Here is a 20,006-nt window from a genome sequence, read left to right as displayed (position 1 = left end):
CTGCCTGCCCTGTTTTACAGAGGCGAAAAAACGGTTAAAATGTTCGGCTTTCTTCTGGTCTTCAGTGATGGTGCTGCCTGAAAGGAAAAAGGGTTTAGGGTTGCTTTTTGTCTTTCTCCCGAGAGGTTGCTGACAAGGGACCAAGCCTTTGTTCCATTGTGGCGGAGGTCAAGATCTTTGCAGGTTTGAGTCCATTTCTCTTTTTTGGCCTTTTTTACTGTCACTTTCACCTGAGCGCAGGTCTTGTTGTAGTGTATTTTGTTTATTGTTGATGGTGATTTTTCTGCCAGGTGGGGAGGTGATCTGTATAAAGATAGGCCTGTGATCACTTCCTATGTCATCAATCACTTCGATGCGACAGGAGTTTTTAATGTCGGATGAGCAGATGGTGAGATCAGGCCGGCTGAGAGTCAAGTGGGCTCTGTGAAGTAAGGTAGGAGTTGAGCTGACATCTTGTAATACAGAGTTGCTTGTTTCGCACAGCTCCTCAATCTTTCGGTCTGTGCCGTTATAGTTGACGAGGCCCCATTCTGGAGAGTGGCCATTGAAGTCACCCGCACAAATGGTTTTTTGGTAGCTGGTTGCTTGCAGATCAGACAAGTCGCATGTTGTCTGTGGCTGTAAATATTGTAAAGTGTGTACTTCCTACCAATGTGCCATATGGTGGCCTTCTGGATGTCTGTCGGTTGGGCAGATGATAAGTGTACGACATCTCCCTGAACATTGTTTCGCAGGTAAGTGACTACACCACGGCATCCTGTGCATGTGCAGGCGTAACTGGTGTATCTTGTGAGGTTCAGGTCCGTACCTTTGTGTCGGGTTTCTTGAAGGAGGGCAACATGAATCTGCTTGTCCTTCAGTACTTTGAGGAGTTCTGTTTTCTTGTTCCTCAAACCACAGATGTTGAGTTGCAAGAGGTTGATGGAACTCTTCTTCTGGTTGGGGGTGTAACTGGCTCCCTTCTCAAGCCGAGAGCTTTTCGGTGCTGGTTTAGCACTGTTTCTGTGTGTATCACCAGTAGCTGACTTGTCGCTCAGAGCAGCCTGGTGATTGTGCTGCCTGGCGCGGACCTTGTTTAACGAGGCGACGTCCGAGCTCGCATGTAATTTATTTCTTTGTGTCATGGCATTGTGGACTGGGGTGTCTGTGGACTGTCTTCCCACCCTGAGAAGAGGCCATTCATGTTGAGGATAGGAGGGTACTAGTTTTCATGAGACTGGAAAGACCTAACTGCCATGTGACCGTGTAATTCCGGTAGGGTTCACGTTGCCCATTCCCCGCCACCAATGGCTACTGGCTAAAGTTTTCTATTCTTTCATGAGGTATTGGCCAAGTTGGAAAGCCATTGGACCGTCACGTCCTGGGTCGTTGTGCCTTTACTAAGAGGTTTCACGGCCAGAAAGCAAGTCGGGCATTCCACTCGGTCCATCCCCTGCACCCAGACACTCTCAAACTGGCTGGTACCTACTCAACCACAGAGGTTGTGTTGATAAAAGTAGTAGAGGTGTTAGGCAGATTAGACACCCACTCAAGGGAGAGTAGGGGTGTGTTAGTGAGGAGCATAGCGTCTACCACGCATCGGTGGGTTCTGCTTCCTGCACCTTGTGGGGCCACACCTGCTCCCATCCTGTTGTAGGAAACGGGGAGGTTGGTTTGTTGGCGCTAACAACTCGTCATTCGCCAGAGCCGTGTCAGTGAGGACAGGGACCACCACGGGCAGGTACGGTTGGCTGGATTGGGAGAAGCTGTTTGAGAGGCTTTGGCATTTCTCAATATTTAAATGAGACCCATCACCAGTCCTTGATCCCCTCCTTTAGTAAGAGAAGTATTATTTAACTCTTGATGCATCTTTCTCTTCCTCAGTAAGAGAATTATAACACTCACCGATGGTCCTGGTTTTGCTCACTTTCCGTTGACATACAAGTGTGTCTATTGTGAAGAGAACTTTGTGGTAAGTGCTGTTATTCACATTCTCTTTAGGCATTGAGGAGAAAAAGTAGAACATTACAAGCATAGTTTCATCATTAGTGTCTTTGGTCTCGCAGAAATTTTCCGTTTCCTTATCGATGATACTTCTCTTTTGTTTGGTCTGATTCAAGCTTTATATCAATCAAATGATTTGAGGGGAATACATAGATCTATGTAGTTCAGACATTATTTCATTTTGGAGAAAAATCACGTCAGCGAGCTGTGTCAAATTAATGTATTAAGCCAAGAAAGCGAAAATTTTCGGGAGAAGGAGAAAACTTTTCATTCTTTTAACAGTTGTACCATCTTTATGTATTCATTTTTTGCCTTTTTCAACTTTTTAAAGAATTTGAATTTATACTAGGTTTTCTTGAGCACGTACAACCGATATTACAGACAAAGAAACAACAATTTAAAAAAAAACCTACTTTAAAACTCTTACCAAACAAACAAAATTTTGGGCTTATAAACACCTGAATGCCAGGCCTATGATATATTTTTGATATATGCCCACATTGATCTTAGTAGTGATTTGTTTACCGTTAAGCAAGATTGGCTCTTTTTCTCAATGCATTGTTATTTCATTAATAAAGAAATTATACAATTTTGAATAAGAAATTATTTTGTAAGAACTATCATTGCTGATTTGTTTTCTCAATCCTTTGTTTTTCAGGTGAGGACAGTTTCACCTTTTGCCAGATGTCCCAGTTGTAGAAGATTGTAAGTTGTCTTGTTTGCTGTGCAAATCATGTTGCTTATCAGTGCCTGTATGTCGTCTTGTGATAAAACAATTTTACACTAACCCTAAGAAGTAAACTACAGAATTTATGGATGACGTTCCTTTATACATTATGGTCCAGTGTTTAAAAAGCAGTTAAAACAACCCCCCCCCCCCCCCCCCCCGCGGCACTGTGCTGCTGACTGAAGTGTCTTTAGGCCATTCCCAAAGGGGGGACATTAACATGTTCTTTTGCACAGTAGAATTGTAAATGGGCTGATTCATCAATGTCATACTCATAACTGTGCCTGAACTGCAACAGGGAACTGCTGCTTTTTCTTTCCTAATCCTTATCGTTCTTTTTCTTCTACTTCTTTTGTATGTTTGCCACTTTCTTGTGACCCTTTATTTTCGGGGTGTCTTGATAGTAGTGCTGTGCGATTTTGAGGGAACAAAAATTCATGGAAGCTTCGAAGCGTGAGCTCACTATTCATGACATTCGAATACCTCCGTCTAATGTTTTTTTCTTATATAATATATTAAGCATAAACCCAGACCTAAGGTCCACTATTCTACATTCGCTAGCTTTTCACATCGCTGTCGAATGATTTTTTTCTTATATGTGATAAGCCCAGACCTAACATGCGCAATTCACAGCACCGTCGAATTGTTTTTTCTTATATAAGATAAGCCCAGATCTAACTTTCGCAATTCGAAACGCAGTCGAATCGTATTTTCTTATATGTGATAAGCCCAGATCTTACTTCTGGTATTCACAGCGCCGTCGAATTTTTTTTTTTCTTATATAAGATAAGCCCAGATTTAACTTCTGCAATTCGAAGCGCTGCCGAATCGTTTTTTCTTATATGTGATAAGCCCAGATCTAGCTTCCGCAATTCGAAGCACTGTCGAATTATTTTTTCTTTTATTGTAATAGTCCGCCAGTCACTGAGTGCGTGTGTGTTGTTGTTGCAGACAGTGCAACGTGTTGACATCACGTCACCGTTCATAGTGCTTTGAATTTTGAGTAGGGTTAGGGGAGCTCATTACGACAGCTACTTCATGGAAAAAACATTCGCTGCGCTTCAAGAGTCATGTGCCCTTGTTTGAGCTGTCCATATTGTGGCGAGTAAATATTGAATAGTAAGAGATATTCTTGAAAGGATTGTTTTATGCTTCTTGAAGGCTCCTCTTATCTCTTATCACTCTGTCTCGTAAGCATCAAATAAAGAGTATTTCTGCATATTTATCTTAATGATTTTAGATATAATGTGCTCCAATGTTTCTACGTTTGAGAAAAATGAGACGAAAATCTATTATCTGTTAGAAAAAAAAATCACACGGCATTCGAATGGCTCAGCCAAGCTTCGAATAGCTGTGAATAGTGCAAAAATCATGAATGTCAAATAGTAACGTCGAATGGGCACAGCTCTACTTGATGATAGTCGAAGCAGACTTTGTGCAGTTGGAGCTAGAGAGGTGAGCAGAGTAAACTGGATTCCCTGCACAGATTTCTCTGTTGACTAAAATGAAAAGGAAACCCCAAAAAACCTACAAATTTTCTGCACATTGTTCTTTTTTACATTATGGTCCAGTGTTTAAAACGCCGTTAAAACTGCATCTTTTTCCTGAGGCATATTTTTAGTTATCTTTACTCTCTTTATCAATTCAATGTAATGTCAATAAAACTGTACCTATCAAACATTATCGTCCTTGTCTCTGCGACTTCTTTCCTATTAAATATCTATAGTCTTTACCTCTCTTTCTTCTTTTCTTTGTATGTTACTCTTCAGTAAATCTCTAATCTTCAGCCCTTTGGTTATTTAAGCATGTTTGTTGTACTGAAGTAATGATCTCCTTATCTATGTAGGTCAGCTCTTGGAGTCAACCACGTTCGACGGAGAGGCTACTTTTATGTGGTTCTTGCTGTCGTTTTCTTGGCAGGTTCCATAGGAGTCACGGTACGGTTTCGTGCATGAAAAAATAAAATAAATAATTTTATATTATATTATATTTATTTTTCGTAGGGAAATTTGTGTTACAATGGCAAATAAAAAAAAGCTGTTTTATATTTACTTTGGCTGATGTCTTGCCGAGATGTCTGCATCCTTGTGGAAGTTGTGAGCGTGCAGTTTGAAAAATTGAGCATTAAATATAGACCTGAATTAATTTCTCAGGAGGTCATGCTAAAGTGGAATGATAATCTCAGGAGGTGAGGACTCAAACAGTTAAAAAGGTTACCATTTTTTAAAGTATGAATAAACCATGGCCCTAAGGAACGTTTTTAGTGAGAGGAGCCATTGTCAACAAGACCTGTCTTTTGTCACATTTCCTGGTCAAAATATTAAGAAGTACTTCGTTGCCTAGAGGAAGGCCATGCCAAAGGTGGATTGAAGGAGTCAAGGAAACCCTGAGAAATTATAATATCCCAATTCAAAGAGCTACGGGGCTGGCCTACTATAGAAAACTGCTTCTCCCCTCGACGCTTAATGACAACAGAGGATGAGAAAGTAAAAGTTAGTGAGCTGTCCCTGAGTTTATAAAGGGAAATTGAAATTTGAGATTATCATTTGTAATATCCATTTCATTGTTGATACAGTTGAACCTGCTCTAACGGCCAACTGTATAATACTTGTGCAAACAGCCAATTGCCATTTCTCCCCTTTGTAAGACGGCCACTTTTCTCTTTGACAATGGGTCGCTGTCTTAGACTATTTCGTTTTGTTTATCTATTTTAAAAAACAACTAAAAACAGCCCCAAATAAGATAAAGTCTGTAGGAGTTACTTTTAGTTTTACTTTTGAATTGTTGTTTAACTATTTTTCCTTTCTTTAGGTGGGGACATACGAATCAGCTCGCCACAACGGAGGAATATATGTAGCTTGGATAGGTAGGTGATTAAAAAATTAAAAAAATTTAGACCTGAAACTCATTGTATTGAGTCTCGCCGCATGTTTTTGTGAGCTTGTTTGGAATGTTTGTGTGATAAATGATGTTTGCTCAATGTGTTAAGTAATATGTGTTGTTGTTTGCTGTCTTGCCATTGCTTGTACTTATTAATCCACTTTTTTTTTTTCCCTCTCTTAATTAGTACTGAGTGTCTAGTGTGAAAAAAGAGACCCTATTTCAAGCAGTACATCAAATTCTCATAATTCTGAACTGCAGAAATACACATCTTATTGGTTGAATTTTGAAAATTTGTCAAGTTTGCTTTCATTCAGTTTTGGTTGAAAGTTTAAAAACTTGATAATTTTCTAACATGATAGTTGATTTTCTTAGTTATAGACCACTTTGAAATCCCCTTGGTTGAATTTTAAATGTTTTAAGTTGTTTTTCACGTGTTTTTGCCTTGTAATTGTAAATTTAAGAGGCAATAATTTTTTTTCCCGACAGCCAGCCCTTTATTGTGTGTGCTTCCATTTGTTTTTATGTTGTTGGAGAACCAGGTCAACTCCCACTTTCTATCCCAGATGTTAAAAAATGCCCTTAAGAATTTAGCAGCGACCTGAGATAAAATTTAGAGTCGTCTTTATATTATATGTCTGCATCGTTGTTGCTGCTACCACATAGTATTACTGTTACTACTAGCTGTGTGCCAGCAATACTCCTCTTAAGTAGAACAGAAAAGTAACTCTGTGGTATTTTCTTGTTTCAGGTGGTTTTGTTTTGGGGATTGTTTTCTTGATTCGAGCGGTGTGCTCCTTCATGATTCGGACCAGCCATTCAATTGCTGGGCCTTGACAAGACGGGCAAGAAGTTACCCAAAAGAACTTTTTCTCACAGGAAATCATGCGGTGTAGATCCGTATGCACCATCTGGAGCACTTTTGCCCCTGATGCCTTTTTTAAGTACCTTTTCTATTATTTTTGTCATTTTTGGGTCCTAGTTCTTGTTTGTTTATAATGTTCATTTCAATGGATATGTTCAGGTATGGTAAATTGTAGACAGCTGTGCAGATGATTTACCTGGTCAAGTGATATTCCCTCATCTTAAAAAAACAACTTATCAAAATATTTATTTCTAAACATGTTAAAATTTTTTTTCTTTTTTCTTATTAATCTCTCTTTTAACTGATTCCGTCCATTCGGCCGCTGACAGCGGCTCTGAGTTTTTCCGCTGCCTCCATTCGGCCGCTGGGAACGGCTCAACGAAATCCGAAACAAAGGTGCACTTTTTAACATAGTTCCTACTTTTTAAGTTGTCGAAAGGAAGTACAACTTGTAAACAAACCTGACCTCAATCTCTGAGCGCCAATATCGATCAAAACTCCGCGAAATTTTTGCAAAAATCGTTGTTTTGTTGTCGCGATGTAGGCTAGATCTAAGGGTAAACAACAAAGAGCCTGGTATAATGAAAAGGCTCTTCAAAGAAAGATATTCAACTAAATTTATGAAATTATTGCATAAATGTGTGCTAGGGTGATATCGCTACAATGTTGTGTTGATTTCTATGGATTATAAGGACTTGTAGAGCTGAGAAAATGCGGTAAGTCGAAATTTATCGAAGAGCTGTTGCGCAATTTTTTTTCTCATTCGTTTTTGTCAGAAGGAAAATGCAATACAAACAGATTTTAGGTCATTGTTATTGATATAAACAGATTCTTCTATTTATTCCCATCAGTTTGGTATATGACAATACCTATTAGAGTAGCTTAGAGCTTCGCAGTAATGCATTAAATAGATGCACCCCAGGTCTAAAACTGAACAGGGAAAAATAATTCTGTCCAGAGCCTGAAAAAATCATGGACGGAATCAGTTAAGAATAATTAAAGAATCATATAGCTGGGAAAAGTTTTTGACTATTTATTGTAACCAAAATGGGAGTGTTTCCCTGATTTCAGCTGATTTCATTTCATGGCTTTGTTCAAAATCTTGCTCACAGTCACTCTGTGGGTAGATTTTTATTCATGACATGCATGCATGCACAGATTTTTTACCTGGTTTTGTGATTTCACATTGCTTCATTCTGTTGTTGTGGGCTAATCGTTAAAATAGCATTTGCCAGTTGATTTTCCATATACCTTCCTTGAGATGTCCAAATGCCAAATTTGGTGATGGTGCAGCCTTGTAAATACCGTCTGTATTTTTGTCTAAGGCCTTGCCGTTTGGCACACTGTGGGTTTAAGTCGGGTAAAAATAATCAGACATGCCGATTTTCCGGAGAAATCTGAATATCCAGATTTCTGAAGTAGTTGTCTGGTTTCTGCCTGACTCGAGTCTGATGGTTGCGAAAATGGTTTTGGTACTAGATGCATTACAAGGCAGTATGATTTGTAAATTTTGAGTCCCCATGCAATCTTGTTCATTGGGTCTCAAAGGTTTTGTATTTTTTTGTAGCCGGTCGACACCTCTGATTATAATGATGTGTGTTCTAAGACAACATTTTAAAGGAAACAATTGAAAGTGATTAGTCGCTTGTGACCTAAATAGCATTTGTTTTTTTCCTGAATTGTACAAAATTATTTGCATCACACTCTGCGTTGGCGTCAAATCCAGCTGGAAAAATGATTAGGCTTTCCACATCTTACAGGAACAGCCTGTGACCAAAAGCTGTGTTTATATAATTAGAGGGGCATTTGTGTCAAGACGCGGTGGAATTAGGCTCTCCTCAATGTTTGGGCATATGGACTTATGGCTCTCATCTTAAAGCTTCTTCACTGTTTTCATTTCCATGAAAAAACCCCCACCCATCTATCTTGAATAGAAGTCGAGATATTTGCGATTGGAGCAGGTGGGGGTTGCCTTATTTCAGATGTATAACTAGTAAGAAAATGGCTGCCAAATTTGGTGATTTCCATTGTTTTAGAGTCCTTGGAAACGGGAATTTTGCATTTCATCAGTATTTTTCAGTAAAAAACACTCAGAAATATGTTTTTAAATGGACATAGAAGGTGTTGATCCCCCCCCCCCCCCTCCCAAATTCCATTTAGATTGCCAAATTGGTGGCAAAATGAAGGTTTCTTCTTTTTTATTATTTTGAGGAGCGCCTGATTTCACCACGATGAGTCACATATTTATATGTCATTAGACAGGCATTTTTAAAAATGTAGGCTGTTGTTTCGAATCACATTTGGACGCTGTAGGAGATGACCGACCTTTGTCGAGGGGAAAAGTGGTCATTCCTTCGTCTTATATAGGAGGTGCCCATTGGCACTATCAGTTCAGTTCGGTTTGGTAGGCGAGGCTAGCTAGGTTGAGAGCGCAAAGCGACAATCGTGGCACAAACCAATTGCCCTGCTCGCAGCCTCAAGAACAAACGCATTTGTTTTCAGGCCGCAAATTGGGCGATTGGTTGGCGATCATGTTTTTTTTTCGATCCCCCAATGGGCACTGGGTATTAGGCAGGTTGTTGTCTTGGGCAGTGTCGTTATAAGTAACGATTCAAAAGGGAAGTGGGAAGCGGTTGTTTTGTACAGGTCATTGTCTTGGACAGGTGGTGGTGAGAGCAGGATTTACCGTACTTAATGCGGCCAGTATTGTTTATTTCATGTAGTGATGGCCCGATTTAATTGACCAGCTTTAGATTATTATGTAGTTCTTATTATAATGTTTATCTCTACATATTTCTTACTGCTAACATGTGTTAGTGCTACGGTTAGCATTATGTTAATGTTGCTATTATCAAATAGAATAGAAAGGTACATCTGCAGTATTTTCTTGTTTCTGGTGGTTACAGTGCTGCCAATGATTTTGTGTAGTGGTAAATGGTAATCTGAATCAAATTTTGTTTTGTGCAATCGAACTTTCATATTTTATCATGAATAGCTTTTAAAATTTGTGAAGAAAATATGAAACACGATTCAAAATTAGTTTGATACACTTCAGACGTAATATTTTGTAAAAGCTTGGCTGACAAATTTTATTAATTTTTAAAAAATACTCGTCCCCTATTAATCTAGAAGTGTAGAGGTTTATACATAGTATGATATTTATTATATTTATCAATGTCTTAATTTTTTTTCTATCTTGTTTTTTGAGAGACGTAAATCAGGAGTACTCTCTCTCTCCCTCCCTCTCCCCCCCCCTCTCTCTCCTCTCTCTAAAAGCAAGAGGGGTATCTGTGTGTTTGAGAGCAGATCTACAGGCTACAGTTACATGGTTACTGCTGATGCTATAAAGGATTAACCAACACTCTGCAGGCCTTGAAACTCACATACTTTGAATTCAGACTTTGCTTTTGTGTAGAGGGAAGGATTTTGTATGGATCCTCTGGGCTGATTGTGTCCAACCTTGAAGAATTAGCCTTCATGTCTCTATCTAATAGCCTGTGATGTCAGAGGAAATCATAGTCATACGGTTTCTCCATATTATGTTGGAAAGTGCTTGAGAACAGGCAAATCAAGCTAATGATGACCATTATTTCAATTTGTAGAAAGTAGGACGCAAAATTAGGAAGTAGAGCTCATTTGTGAAGGAGTTGGAATGTTTGGCATTATATTTTTTTAAATGTGGTAAATGAACTGAAATAGAAATCAGCCAGAATTAAACAGAATGAAACTTAATGCAGATTTAACCATCTTTGATCATTTGGAGGGTTAAGGGTTTTCGAATATGTTCTTTTCTAAAAAAAAAAAAGATTTGAAACTTTTACAGGACCTGCCTTGAAGAATGTGACAGGTTTTTCTCCCTGTCCCTCTATGGGAATAAAAATTGAATTGTTTGTCATTTTTGTTGTTTGTACTGGTAAACATGCGTGGCATCGTGGTGAAATCAGGCGCTCGTCAAAATAATGAAATCAAAGAAGTCAAGTTTTTTCCTCCCATTGGGCAATTTTTATTGGTTTTTGCTTTATTTTGCACTCAACATCTTTTGCTTCCTTTTTTTAGACACATTTCTAAGGTGATTTTACTGAAAGACGTTGATCAAAGGCACAAAAGATGTAAATTTGCAGTTTCCAGAGATACTGAAGCTTTGGAAGTCACAAAACTGTGGCAGCTATTTTTTCCCTAACATTACCTCCGACCCCAGGTGACCCTACCTCCATCAATGGCAAATATCGTGACTTCTTTTCAGTATAGATGGATACACTGTTTTTTCATAGAAAGAAAGACAAATGGACAGGTCAAGCTCAAAGCTTATATCAATAGCTCCACATGCCCAAAACTTGACAAGCGCCTGACTTCACCGCATTTCGACGACACATTTGTTGTATGTTTTAGTACACTTGAATATTTCAGGCTAAAAAAATGGTGGGATAAATGTACCCTCCTCTTCTAACTGTGATACGGATGTAATTGCGGGTTGCAGTGCGTTCTTTGAGTGCATTAATGTACCACGGTATGTGCATGCTTAAGAAGTTGATTATTTTATAAATTCTTCAAGTTTGATAGTTATCTTTCCATATTTTTTTTCTATTGTCGAAAGAAGTTGCATGTTGAATAGAACCCTCCCCCAACCCCAAACTGCCAAATTTGCTTTAATGCGTTGCGTTTCAGGTCATATAAGGCTGCAATATCATGGTACTTAAGAGAATGATGGAGTTGAATGAAGTTCATATCTGGAGCAAATACTGAAAAGAATCGGGTAATACGTCTTAAGCCAGCTACCAGTTTGTAGTACGTGTGTTGGCATAGGATATAATAGGAATAATCAATGACTTTTCAAAATGTATTTTATGAATTTGCAGCTTTTACAGATTATCGTACAGCTTTGGTAGCTTTATTTTGTGTGGATTTTATAAGGTAATCCGAGAAAGATAAACTGGAAAAAAAAAGGGGGAAAAAGTGGACTTCAAATTGAAGTTTTTAGACATTTTTTTAATTAATAGAAAACATTCAGTTCTCTTATCCAGGAATAAGTCATTAGAAAATGGTTTGTTTCACAAACTCATTGTTTGATCTTTGACCTTGATGGTTAGGACTTGTCCCGTGGTTTTCTCAGGCCAGTTCACATACTTGTATGCAGACCTCTCAAGCCCTCTGATAAAATTGGTGCTCTCCGATGTATTTTTTTTGCTCCTTAAAGTTAAAGAACCGTGATCAGATTTGCATAAAATAAGTTTTTTGTCTGGATTTCTGTTTCCTTCAGTCGCCTGTAACATTTTAAATGACATGAAGATATACAGGGTTATTTGTATTCATTTGCAATATTTGCATGATTTATCATAAATGATGTGACAATTCATATTTTTGAAAAATGGCTGTCATAGGCAGATGTCTTGTTTAGTGTCATTACAATATTTTAAAAAATGAGAGGGGGTGGGGTGGGGGTAGGAAGAGATTATTGTACAAGCTGTTTTGGACAAGTGTCCTTAAGGGCAGGGTCAACAGTATTTACATTCCACGCAACTGCGCATATCGAGGGTTACTTGTTCACTCCCTTACTTTTCCCAGCTTGTTTGAAGTGGAGTCTTGTGGGGGGCGGGGGGGGGGGGGGGGGGGGGGAAAAAAAGTAATGAATTTTATACACCTGATACATGTTTATATACACATTACTTTATTGTTTTATTAGAATGAGAACAGAGTACCCACCATTATCAACTTTTATTGTCTATTGTTTCCTTGGACTTGTGTGTATATTCACATCATGTAAATAGGACTATGTAGTGCTAAGTTAAGAATTACTGAGACATTTGTATTTGTGTCGAGTGTCACTCTTCACTTCTATGCCAAATTGTGAGTTTGAGCAGGTGCAAAGGTTTATTTATAGACTGCATCATGGTGGTATACCAGGGCAAACGTCTTCTTCAATCTTGGACTTATGTCCCACAGCACTTTTCTGTACTCTGATGTCAGTTTCTGTAATTTTGCTAATAACTCACAAGTTCGCTCACTGATTTCCTATACGGCCCGAGCTGAAGATCAGACAACATCGTCACAAAGTGCCTGATATGGAACAGACTTTGACGATCATAGTTCTTCATTAATTTCTCAGCTCAGATGCTCTAAAGAAACCCCCTAGATTATGCTGTTTTTTTCTGCTGTCACCAATCTGTTCAGGTTTTCCAAATAAGTTACTGGGGTCAGCCCCTATGTTTTTTGCCTTCAATTTTTATTATAAGAGCAAAGGTCAAAGCCCTCATGTCGATTTCAGTCTTGGAAATTTGTCGCTTCCTTGTTTGCTATAAGTGAGCTGCCCACGCGGTCTTCTTTCAGTATTTCCTCATTTGATCTCTTTTCCTTCCATAAAATTCCATGTGACACATTTTTTCCCGGTCGAGACCAATGCAAGGAACCTCATCATTGGGCCTGATGTAGCTGTATATCTTACCCTCTGAGGGCAAGGTTTTGTCTAGTCTTTTTGGGAATTGAAGCCTGGAATTATTTTCCTACTGTCTTACTCTTCTTTATCTAAACTTTTTCTCCTCGGTTTAATAAAGTAAATTGTGGTCTAATTAATCAAAAGTAAACTGAGCTTTTTGAAAGCTTTGTTTAATCTGATACATCGAATTTTATCCAATCCCACCTTCCTCCAAGTTACAGCCGTTTATTTTCATCTACTTTGGCTCCTGGGAGGCCATATCATTGAGAAAGACATAATTTATGAAATATGTAAAATAATTTAAACATTAACCAGCCCTTTATTACTTTCCCCCCCTATTTTTTAAAATCACAGATTTGTAGCAATAGCATAGAAAGATCACATGTTTACATTAATGATGATGAAAATTCAGTTCCGCATTACAGTCGAACCTGTGTAAGACGGAATCGCAAGGGAGCCAGAAAAAAATTACATTTTAGACAGGGGAATTTAGGGGGAGATGGAGGTTGGGGTTCAAAGAAGATCGCTTGTCCGATCGGCAGGCAGTGGTCAAAACCTCACACCTCTCAATTGTTATCCTGTCTGATAATGACATGCGTCAGTCTTACTTATCCATTACTACCAGTGCTTGCCTTTCATAGGACCACTGTTTGACCTATTGAAAACAGAGATGTTTGAACAAGTCCTTTGATTTCACCCTTAGCCCCGCCCACCAATGCCACCCCTCACTGCCATCATTGTAACAACGATTCGAGGAACTCTTTTCTCGGCTGGCCGTGCGATCAGGGCGGCAAGCGTTGGTAAATCTAATTTCACACCTCTGGCAGCTCAGAAAATTTCCTTGGTGGCTGTCTACTCGAGCTCTCTCACTGGCAGTCGTGAGATTTCACACCCACGCTACACTGACCATCTGCATCGCTCAGGGCTCACATGACGGGGTAACATCAACGCCAACTCTAGAGTAGGTGTTACCCCAAATTGCACCCCTACTCCCCTTCCTCGCCCAGCGGCATGGCCATAGCGTTAAGTTTAGAGCCGGCGGAACCAAACTTGCGAGTTTTGTTTCACATCAAGGGTGAGGGTACAAAGCATTTTCCATCTTAGACAGGTGAAACCTTTGGCAGAGAGCGGATTTTTCTTTTCGTTTCCGCGTTGGATAGGTTTCCGTTTTATACAGGTAATTAAAAAGGAATATATCAAGGGGGGAGCGGGGAGATTCCGTTAAGACAGGTTTCCATGAAGGCAGGTTCGCAGGTTCGGCTGTACTTAATTTTGTAATATTTCTTGGCTGTTTTCATTTTTACGAAATGCATAATTTGATTTTAATTGCTTAGTGGAGGATATGTGTGTTTATACATATTTACTCAAACAGTAAATACTTAATTTTGTTCATAATGAGAAAAGTTGCAAGTTATGGATAACGAAGCTTCATTGATTATTATATAAATATATATTATTTTATTTGATATAACAATGTGAGCCAAATGTTCAAAAGTTTTTCAGTTCTGTGTTCCTTTACTAAGATGTCAGTACAGTGTATACTTTGCGTGTTTATCTAATGCACAATTGTCAATTATTAATTTTTTTGGGGTGCTCAATTTGGTACTTAGCATTATTTACATATGTATTCAACTTCACACGTTTTTTGTTTTTCTACTTTTTACAGTAATTTGTCAACTTAAGTTAATGTAAATTTATGGGTTTTGCACAAGTAAAGTAAAGAGACCAAGCTGATTAGTCCACTAACCTAGTCCTTTTAACAACTCAACGTTAAATGGGTCAACTGTGTTCTTTGTCATTAAACATTTGTGCAATACTGAGCCCTTTATTGATAGTAAAGAAAATGCTCTCAGTTTTTGAAAAAAGAAATAAAAGAAAGAAAACCTTCCATATTGTATTTGCTTTGCCTTGGTTCTTTCTTTCTTTTTTGGGGGGGTTTTAAATTTACATTTGGAAAATGGTTTTGTTTCTCCTTACTTGTCTTTCATCTTCTGTGCACAAGTCTATGATCATAATATAAGTGATGTGAGTTTCAAAGGGAATGTTTCCAGCTGCTTACACCGATGTCTGTAGGTGTTGTCATTTTTATGTATGAGTATGACATGACTCGACTTTAAATACATTGCTACCCACTCTAGAACTACCAAGTTCTATCTGCTCAGTATCTAGTTTGAGAAATTTGACGTGAAAAATTTCGAGTTGCACAATATTATGTCAAATTTTTTCGAAAGCAAATATTTGAATATCTTGATAATGACTCCCAATAGCAATACGATTTTGTTACAGCAGATACAACATTTGGTTTCGGACCTCATGCTCATAGTAACTCAAAACGCTCCAAAGTGTCAGATAGAGCTTTGTCATTCTGAGGTAGGAACGTGCATTTTGTCAAAATGTCAAATTTCTGCAAAATTAGTACCTGAGACATAGTACTATATGAACATCTGAAAAACGATATCTTAATAACTATAATAAATAGCATTTGTAGTGTATACCACTGCTCTACAGTAAGCCCTAAGCGCTTTAGACAATATTATTACCCCAGTAGACCCTAGTACACCCAGAAACAATCTTTTTTTCACAAAGGAGCTGAAACTGACTACACAATGCCCCATGTCTTGTGCTCAACTGACTTTATAACAATATCAAGTTTTTGAAAACACAACACCGTCAGTGGGTGGTTGGCGGGTGCTCTGGTGTGGTTTGCTCCTTCTTTTCTATCAAACATCTATTCGTCTTCATGTCCCCTCCTTTTTTTTGTTTGTTACTCTCTTGTAACAGCTCTCATCTTCGGCACTTATATGACCTTATTGTATTGCAAGTGCTGTAAAACTCTTACTAAAACTAAACTGAACACCATCATACTTACGTTTACTACTTTTAAGTGTTAGGTTAATAAAGAATGTAGCTGGTTGTGACAAAGAAATTTAAAAGTTATGTTGTTCTGGGTGGTTTCTGGATGCTCTGATGTGGTTTGCTCTTTCTCTCCCCTTATCAAACATCTATCATCCTTATCTCTCCTCCTTTTTCGTTTGTTACTCTCTTGTAACACCTTTAATCTTTGTTACCGTACTTACCTGACCTATTTGTGTTGCAAGTGCCGTAAAACTCATACTAAAAGAAAACTACCTCGCTGTTCTTGCTTTTTCCCTACATGTTTATCACCAGTGACATGAACAAGTCAAATAACATTTCAACAACAAACACCATCATATCTCTTAAACTGTTGGACGACTCGCTCTGGCATTTGATGACTCTATGCACTGATTAGGTCGATTTGGGGGGGGGGAGTTTGGTGGTTAATGTTTTACGTTGCTCATAACTGCAAAAGGTTATAATGATATATGAGTACAAGACTTATTAAGCATTTTCAGGTTGGTAGGAATTAATTTCAAATTTTGTCTGGGTGGCGGCTGAAGCCTACCACCAATGGATCTTTAACGATAACATGCGCAACTTGCACATATGGGGCCTCCAAGATTTTTTTCCACCCTTATCTGAGAAATACCGAGAAGGCTAGGTATTACATGTAGATCTTACCTACCCTAAGATCAGGGGTGAGGCTGAAAGACAGCAGTGAGAAGGAGCCAGGAGAAGCAGTAGAAACAGCAAGCATCCCAGAGGAGGGAGCAGGGTGGGGGCAGAAAGTGTAGATAAAAGCAGACCACAGAATATGGTCAGAGAACTGGAAAGGGGATGAAAGAACATTTTACGAGAGAAAATTTTCTGTCACTTTATGTGCATGCAAGGACAAACATTCATGCAAATTGATCAACATTTATTTCACAGCCTCCATGACTTATCAGGTCTTCACCTTTAGGAAATGGCTCATATCTATATATTATATTGTTTATCACATTACCTCTACCCCTGACCAAAAATTGCTTTATTGTCTTGATATGCTTCATTTCACTGAAATCATAAAAAGAAATAAAATATTTGCTGTCTATTGTGAACACCAAATCAGAACAAAGGGCACCTTTCATCGTTGTCATAGGAGAAATATTGTAAAGCTTTGTTTGGTCCTGCTTCCCTGAATAATTAAACGATTTGAGCAGCTCATTTTAGGGCCAATAAAAATTGCAGCTTGCGCTGTATGCTTCCCAGGAAGTTGAGATTGTTTCAGAACACTTTCAAGTCCGCTGGGTTAATAATATAAATTGTAAAGTGCATGTAGCTTGCTGTGAAGCTGGAATTTGTGCAAATCAAATGCTATATAATTATTATCAATCTGACTTTTTTCAGCAACAATTTGCTATATACTGAATATAGGCCTCAATCAGCGTAGGAAAAAATAACAAACACAATATTAATTAGACATCAAATTCCCGGAACAGCCAGGTTCTTTTATTTGTTAACTTGTGTGTGACTAAATGATAAATGATGTACCACAACATGGATGCCAATGATACTCAGAAATCACGTAAATTCGAAAATGCTACTTTCAAAGAAAACAGCGTGTGATTAAAGGGTGCCAGAAAATGGATATTCCCCAGACCTGTAAACGTTTTATTTCAAAGTTGTATCTTATAATTTTCCCTGTGTAAACTTGCACTCTTCAGATTCAGACATGGTGCAAAAGGATTTCCAATCTTTTCAGACAAAAAAATAAAATGACCAAGTTTCAGAATTATGAAGTTCAGAACTGTTACTGATGATATGAATTAAATAAATAAGGCACTAACAAGCAATCTATATTCAAGTCAAATTCTAACTTATGCCATTGTCGAGTTAAATCTAAATTATGGTCTCAAATAAAGAAGACACCAACAAGCAAACTTTACTAAAGCCAGTATTCAAATTATGCCATTATAAGTTGTCGTGTTAAATCTAAATTATAGTCTTGTTCCTCTCCCAACCGAAGGTCCAACCGACTTAACTATTGTATCTACTTTTATCAACAATAGACCAGCATAGACTAGACAGGTCACTTTATTATTAGTCTAATTCAACAGGGAAAACATGTTCAAACCTTAAAGTTAAAGCTTTATGCTTAAGTTTTAAAGCTCAAAATTAATTTCATATGACAAAAATTGGCTTTCATATCCATAATTCCATAACAATCATCATCATCATCATCATCATCATCTTCATCATGAAGTGCCAGATCATGGTTCGATATTCTTTTTAAAACATTTTTAGTAGAGGGTTTTACTGTGCTCGCAACTGCATAAGGTCATATGAGCGCCAAGGGGAGGGTACAGAGAAGTCTTTACAGGGAATCGGACTTACTCAGCTCACCTCTCTAGCTTCAACAGCACAAAGTCTGCTTTGACTATCAAGGCATCCCGGAAATAGCGGGTCACAAAAGTGTGACAAACATACAAAAGAAGTAGAGGAAAATGACAATAGTAAGGATTAGGAAAGAAAAAGCAGCAGTTCCCTGTTGTAGATCAGGCACAGTTATGATCATCATGAATCAGCCCATTAACAATTCTACTGTGCTTGAACGAGAAATGTCCCCCCTTTGGGAATGGCCTAAAGACACTTCAGTCAGTGGCACCGCCCCGGGGGGTTAGTTCGACATTCATTTATTTATTTGCTCGGACTCGGATGCTTTAAAAAACAACAATATTATCTTGGTCTTTCCCAGTCACCCATCTGTTAAGGTTTTCCAAGTAATCAGCTTAAGTAAGTAATACATATTATAAAACATTGAAAACATCAGTAGTGCCCAGTTAGAAACTGGTAAATATCACATAAAAAAGAGAATGTTTTGAATTATGACTGCATGAAAATGAAAGATGGGGAATTCCATGTTTAAATAGGTTGAAAAATACCTGTTGATCGTGTCTGCCTGAGTATATGGCAGGGCAAGGCATTTGATAACTAAGTAGCTTTTCAATGAGAGCATTAATGAAACAGAATCAAACTGGCCCGAATCATATACGACGAAAGCTGGGGTTATTTTTTGTTGAGGTACCAACTGGCTATGTTAATACTTTGCAGTCACACAGCCAGCAGTACAAAATACCCCATCTGGTCACCCAGTCAGGAGAGCGACTGCAACAGACTTAATTGCACCAGGTGACTGAAACGGATAATTTTCACAGTCGCATTTTTATTGCGCTAAGTGACACCAAAGTGTTAAAATATCCTGAACTTTTCGGATCCTGGGGAAACACGCACTAAGGGACTTAACATTTAAGGATCACTTTGCCTAACAACACAGCTCATCGTATCGAAACCGTTGACAACAGTGCAACAACTTTTCAAAGACTGGCCCAAATCTGGGCAAAATGTGGACATTTTAATAGGAATCTGGATTTCTTGAATTATCCGTAAAATCTGGTCCTTTGCTTCTAGTATTCCAAATATATTATATTGTAATTCTTGTTGTTTGCGACTGAAAAGATTGAACATTAGCCCCAGGATAAACAGTAAAGGTAACATGTAATTCACCATTCAAACAAATTTTAAAAAACAAAGCCCAAAGGCATATATGAAACTAAATATATATTATATACAGAACAGGACAACATGTGTTATTTCTGATTATCACAAAAGAATGGATTCTGTTCACAACACGTGTTTTCTGGTTACACAAAAAATTCAAGGGAAAAAAAAGGATCCAAAGCCCAGCCAGCATGGTTTGATCTATATAAACATGTGGTGCCTAGAGTATAAAAAAAAGACATTGTTTTTCTTGAAATGAAGTTAGGCTGATTAAGATTAGAGGGAATAATTCTGCCTCAGCATGCAAATTATGGAACCCCCCAAAAAGCCTTCTTTTTTTTTCCTAGTACCTACTATATTACTAATACTAATCTGCCCTAAGCAAAACGTTTTTTTTTCTTCACAGCAGTATGGGATAAAAGAGGATTTTTTTTGTCAGCGTAACCATTTAAAAATAGAGTGATTCTGAAATTTGAATTTGAATTTATTCAAAAACTAGTCAGTTTCACTTTGATTTTTTCACTCAAGTAAGGTTACTGATCAGACTTTCGATTTAGCAAATAAAAAATGTTGGCGCCAAAACAAAAAAAAAGGCGTTTCGTCAGTTTACAGCAGTATTATCATAATTAAATGGAGGGGAAAAAAGTAACTGCAGTGGAAAAACAATAACTGGCTCAAAGTTTTAAAGAAAATTCTTAACTTTAGGCCAATGTCTCATGATGAAA

The 20,006-nt window shown here is 38.1% G+C and overlaps 1 protein-coding gene across 1 annotated transcript in view; it reads left to right on the top strand.

The window, feature by feature from the left end:
• Positions 1–6,684, top strand: part of LOC101860862 (type 2 phosphatidylinositol 4,5-bisphosphate 4-phosphatase) — a gene marked incomplete at its 5' end in the record, with an annotated part of 12,363 nt that extends 5,679 nt beyond the window's left edge. The window contains 5 exon segments of the mRNA XM_013082746.2: positions 1,864–1,951; positions 2,642–2,688; positions 4,557–4,647; positions 5,522–5,576; positions 6,342–6,684. Coding sequence (XP_012938200.1) covers positions 1,864–1,951; positions 2,642–2,688; positions 4,557–4,647; positions 5,522–5,576; positions 6,342–6,427 — 367 coding nt within the window.
• Positions 6,685–20,006: the final 13,322 nt, after the last annotated feature.

This window comes from Aplysia californica, unplaced genomic scaffold (assembly GCF_000002075.1).
Source record: "Aplysia californica isolate F4 #8 unplaced genomic scaffold, AplCal3.0 scaffold00009, whole genome shotgun sequence".
Classification (NCBI taxonomy): domain Eukaryota; kingdom Metazoa; phylum Mollusca; class Gastropoda; order Aplysiida; family Aplysiidae; genus Aplysia; species Aplysia californica.
This window is presented reverse-complemented; position numbering and strand designations above follow the sequence as displayed.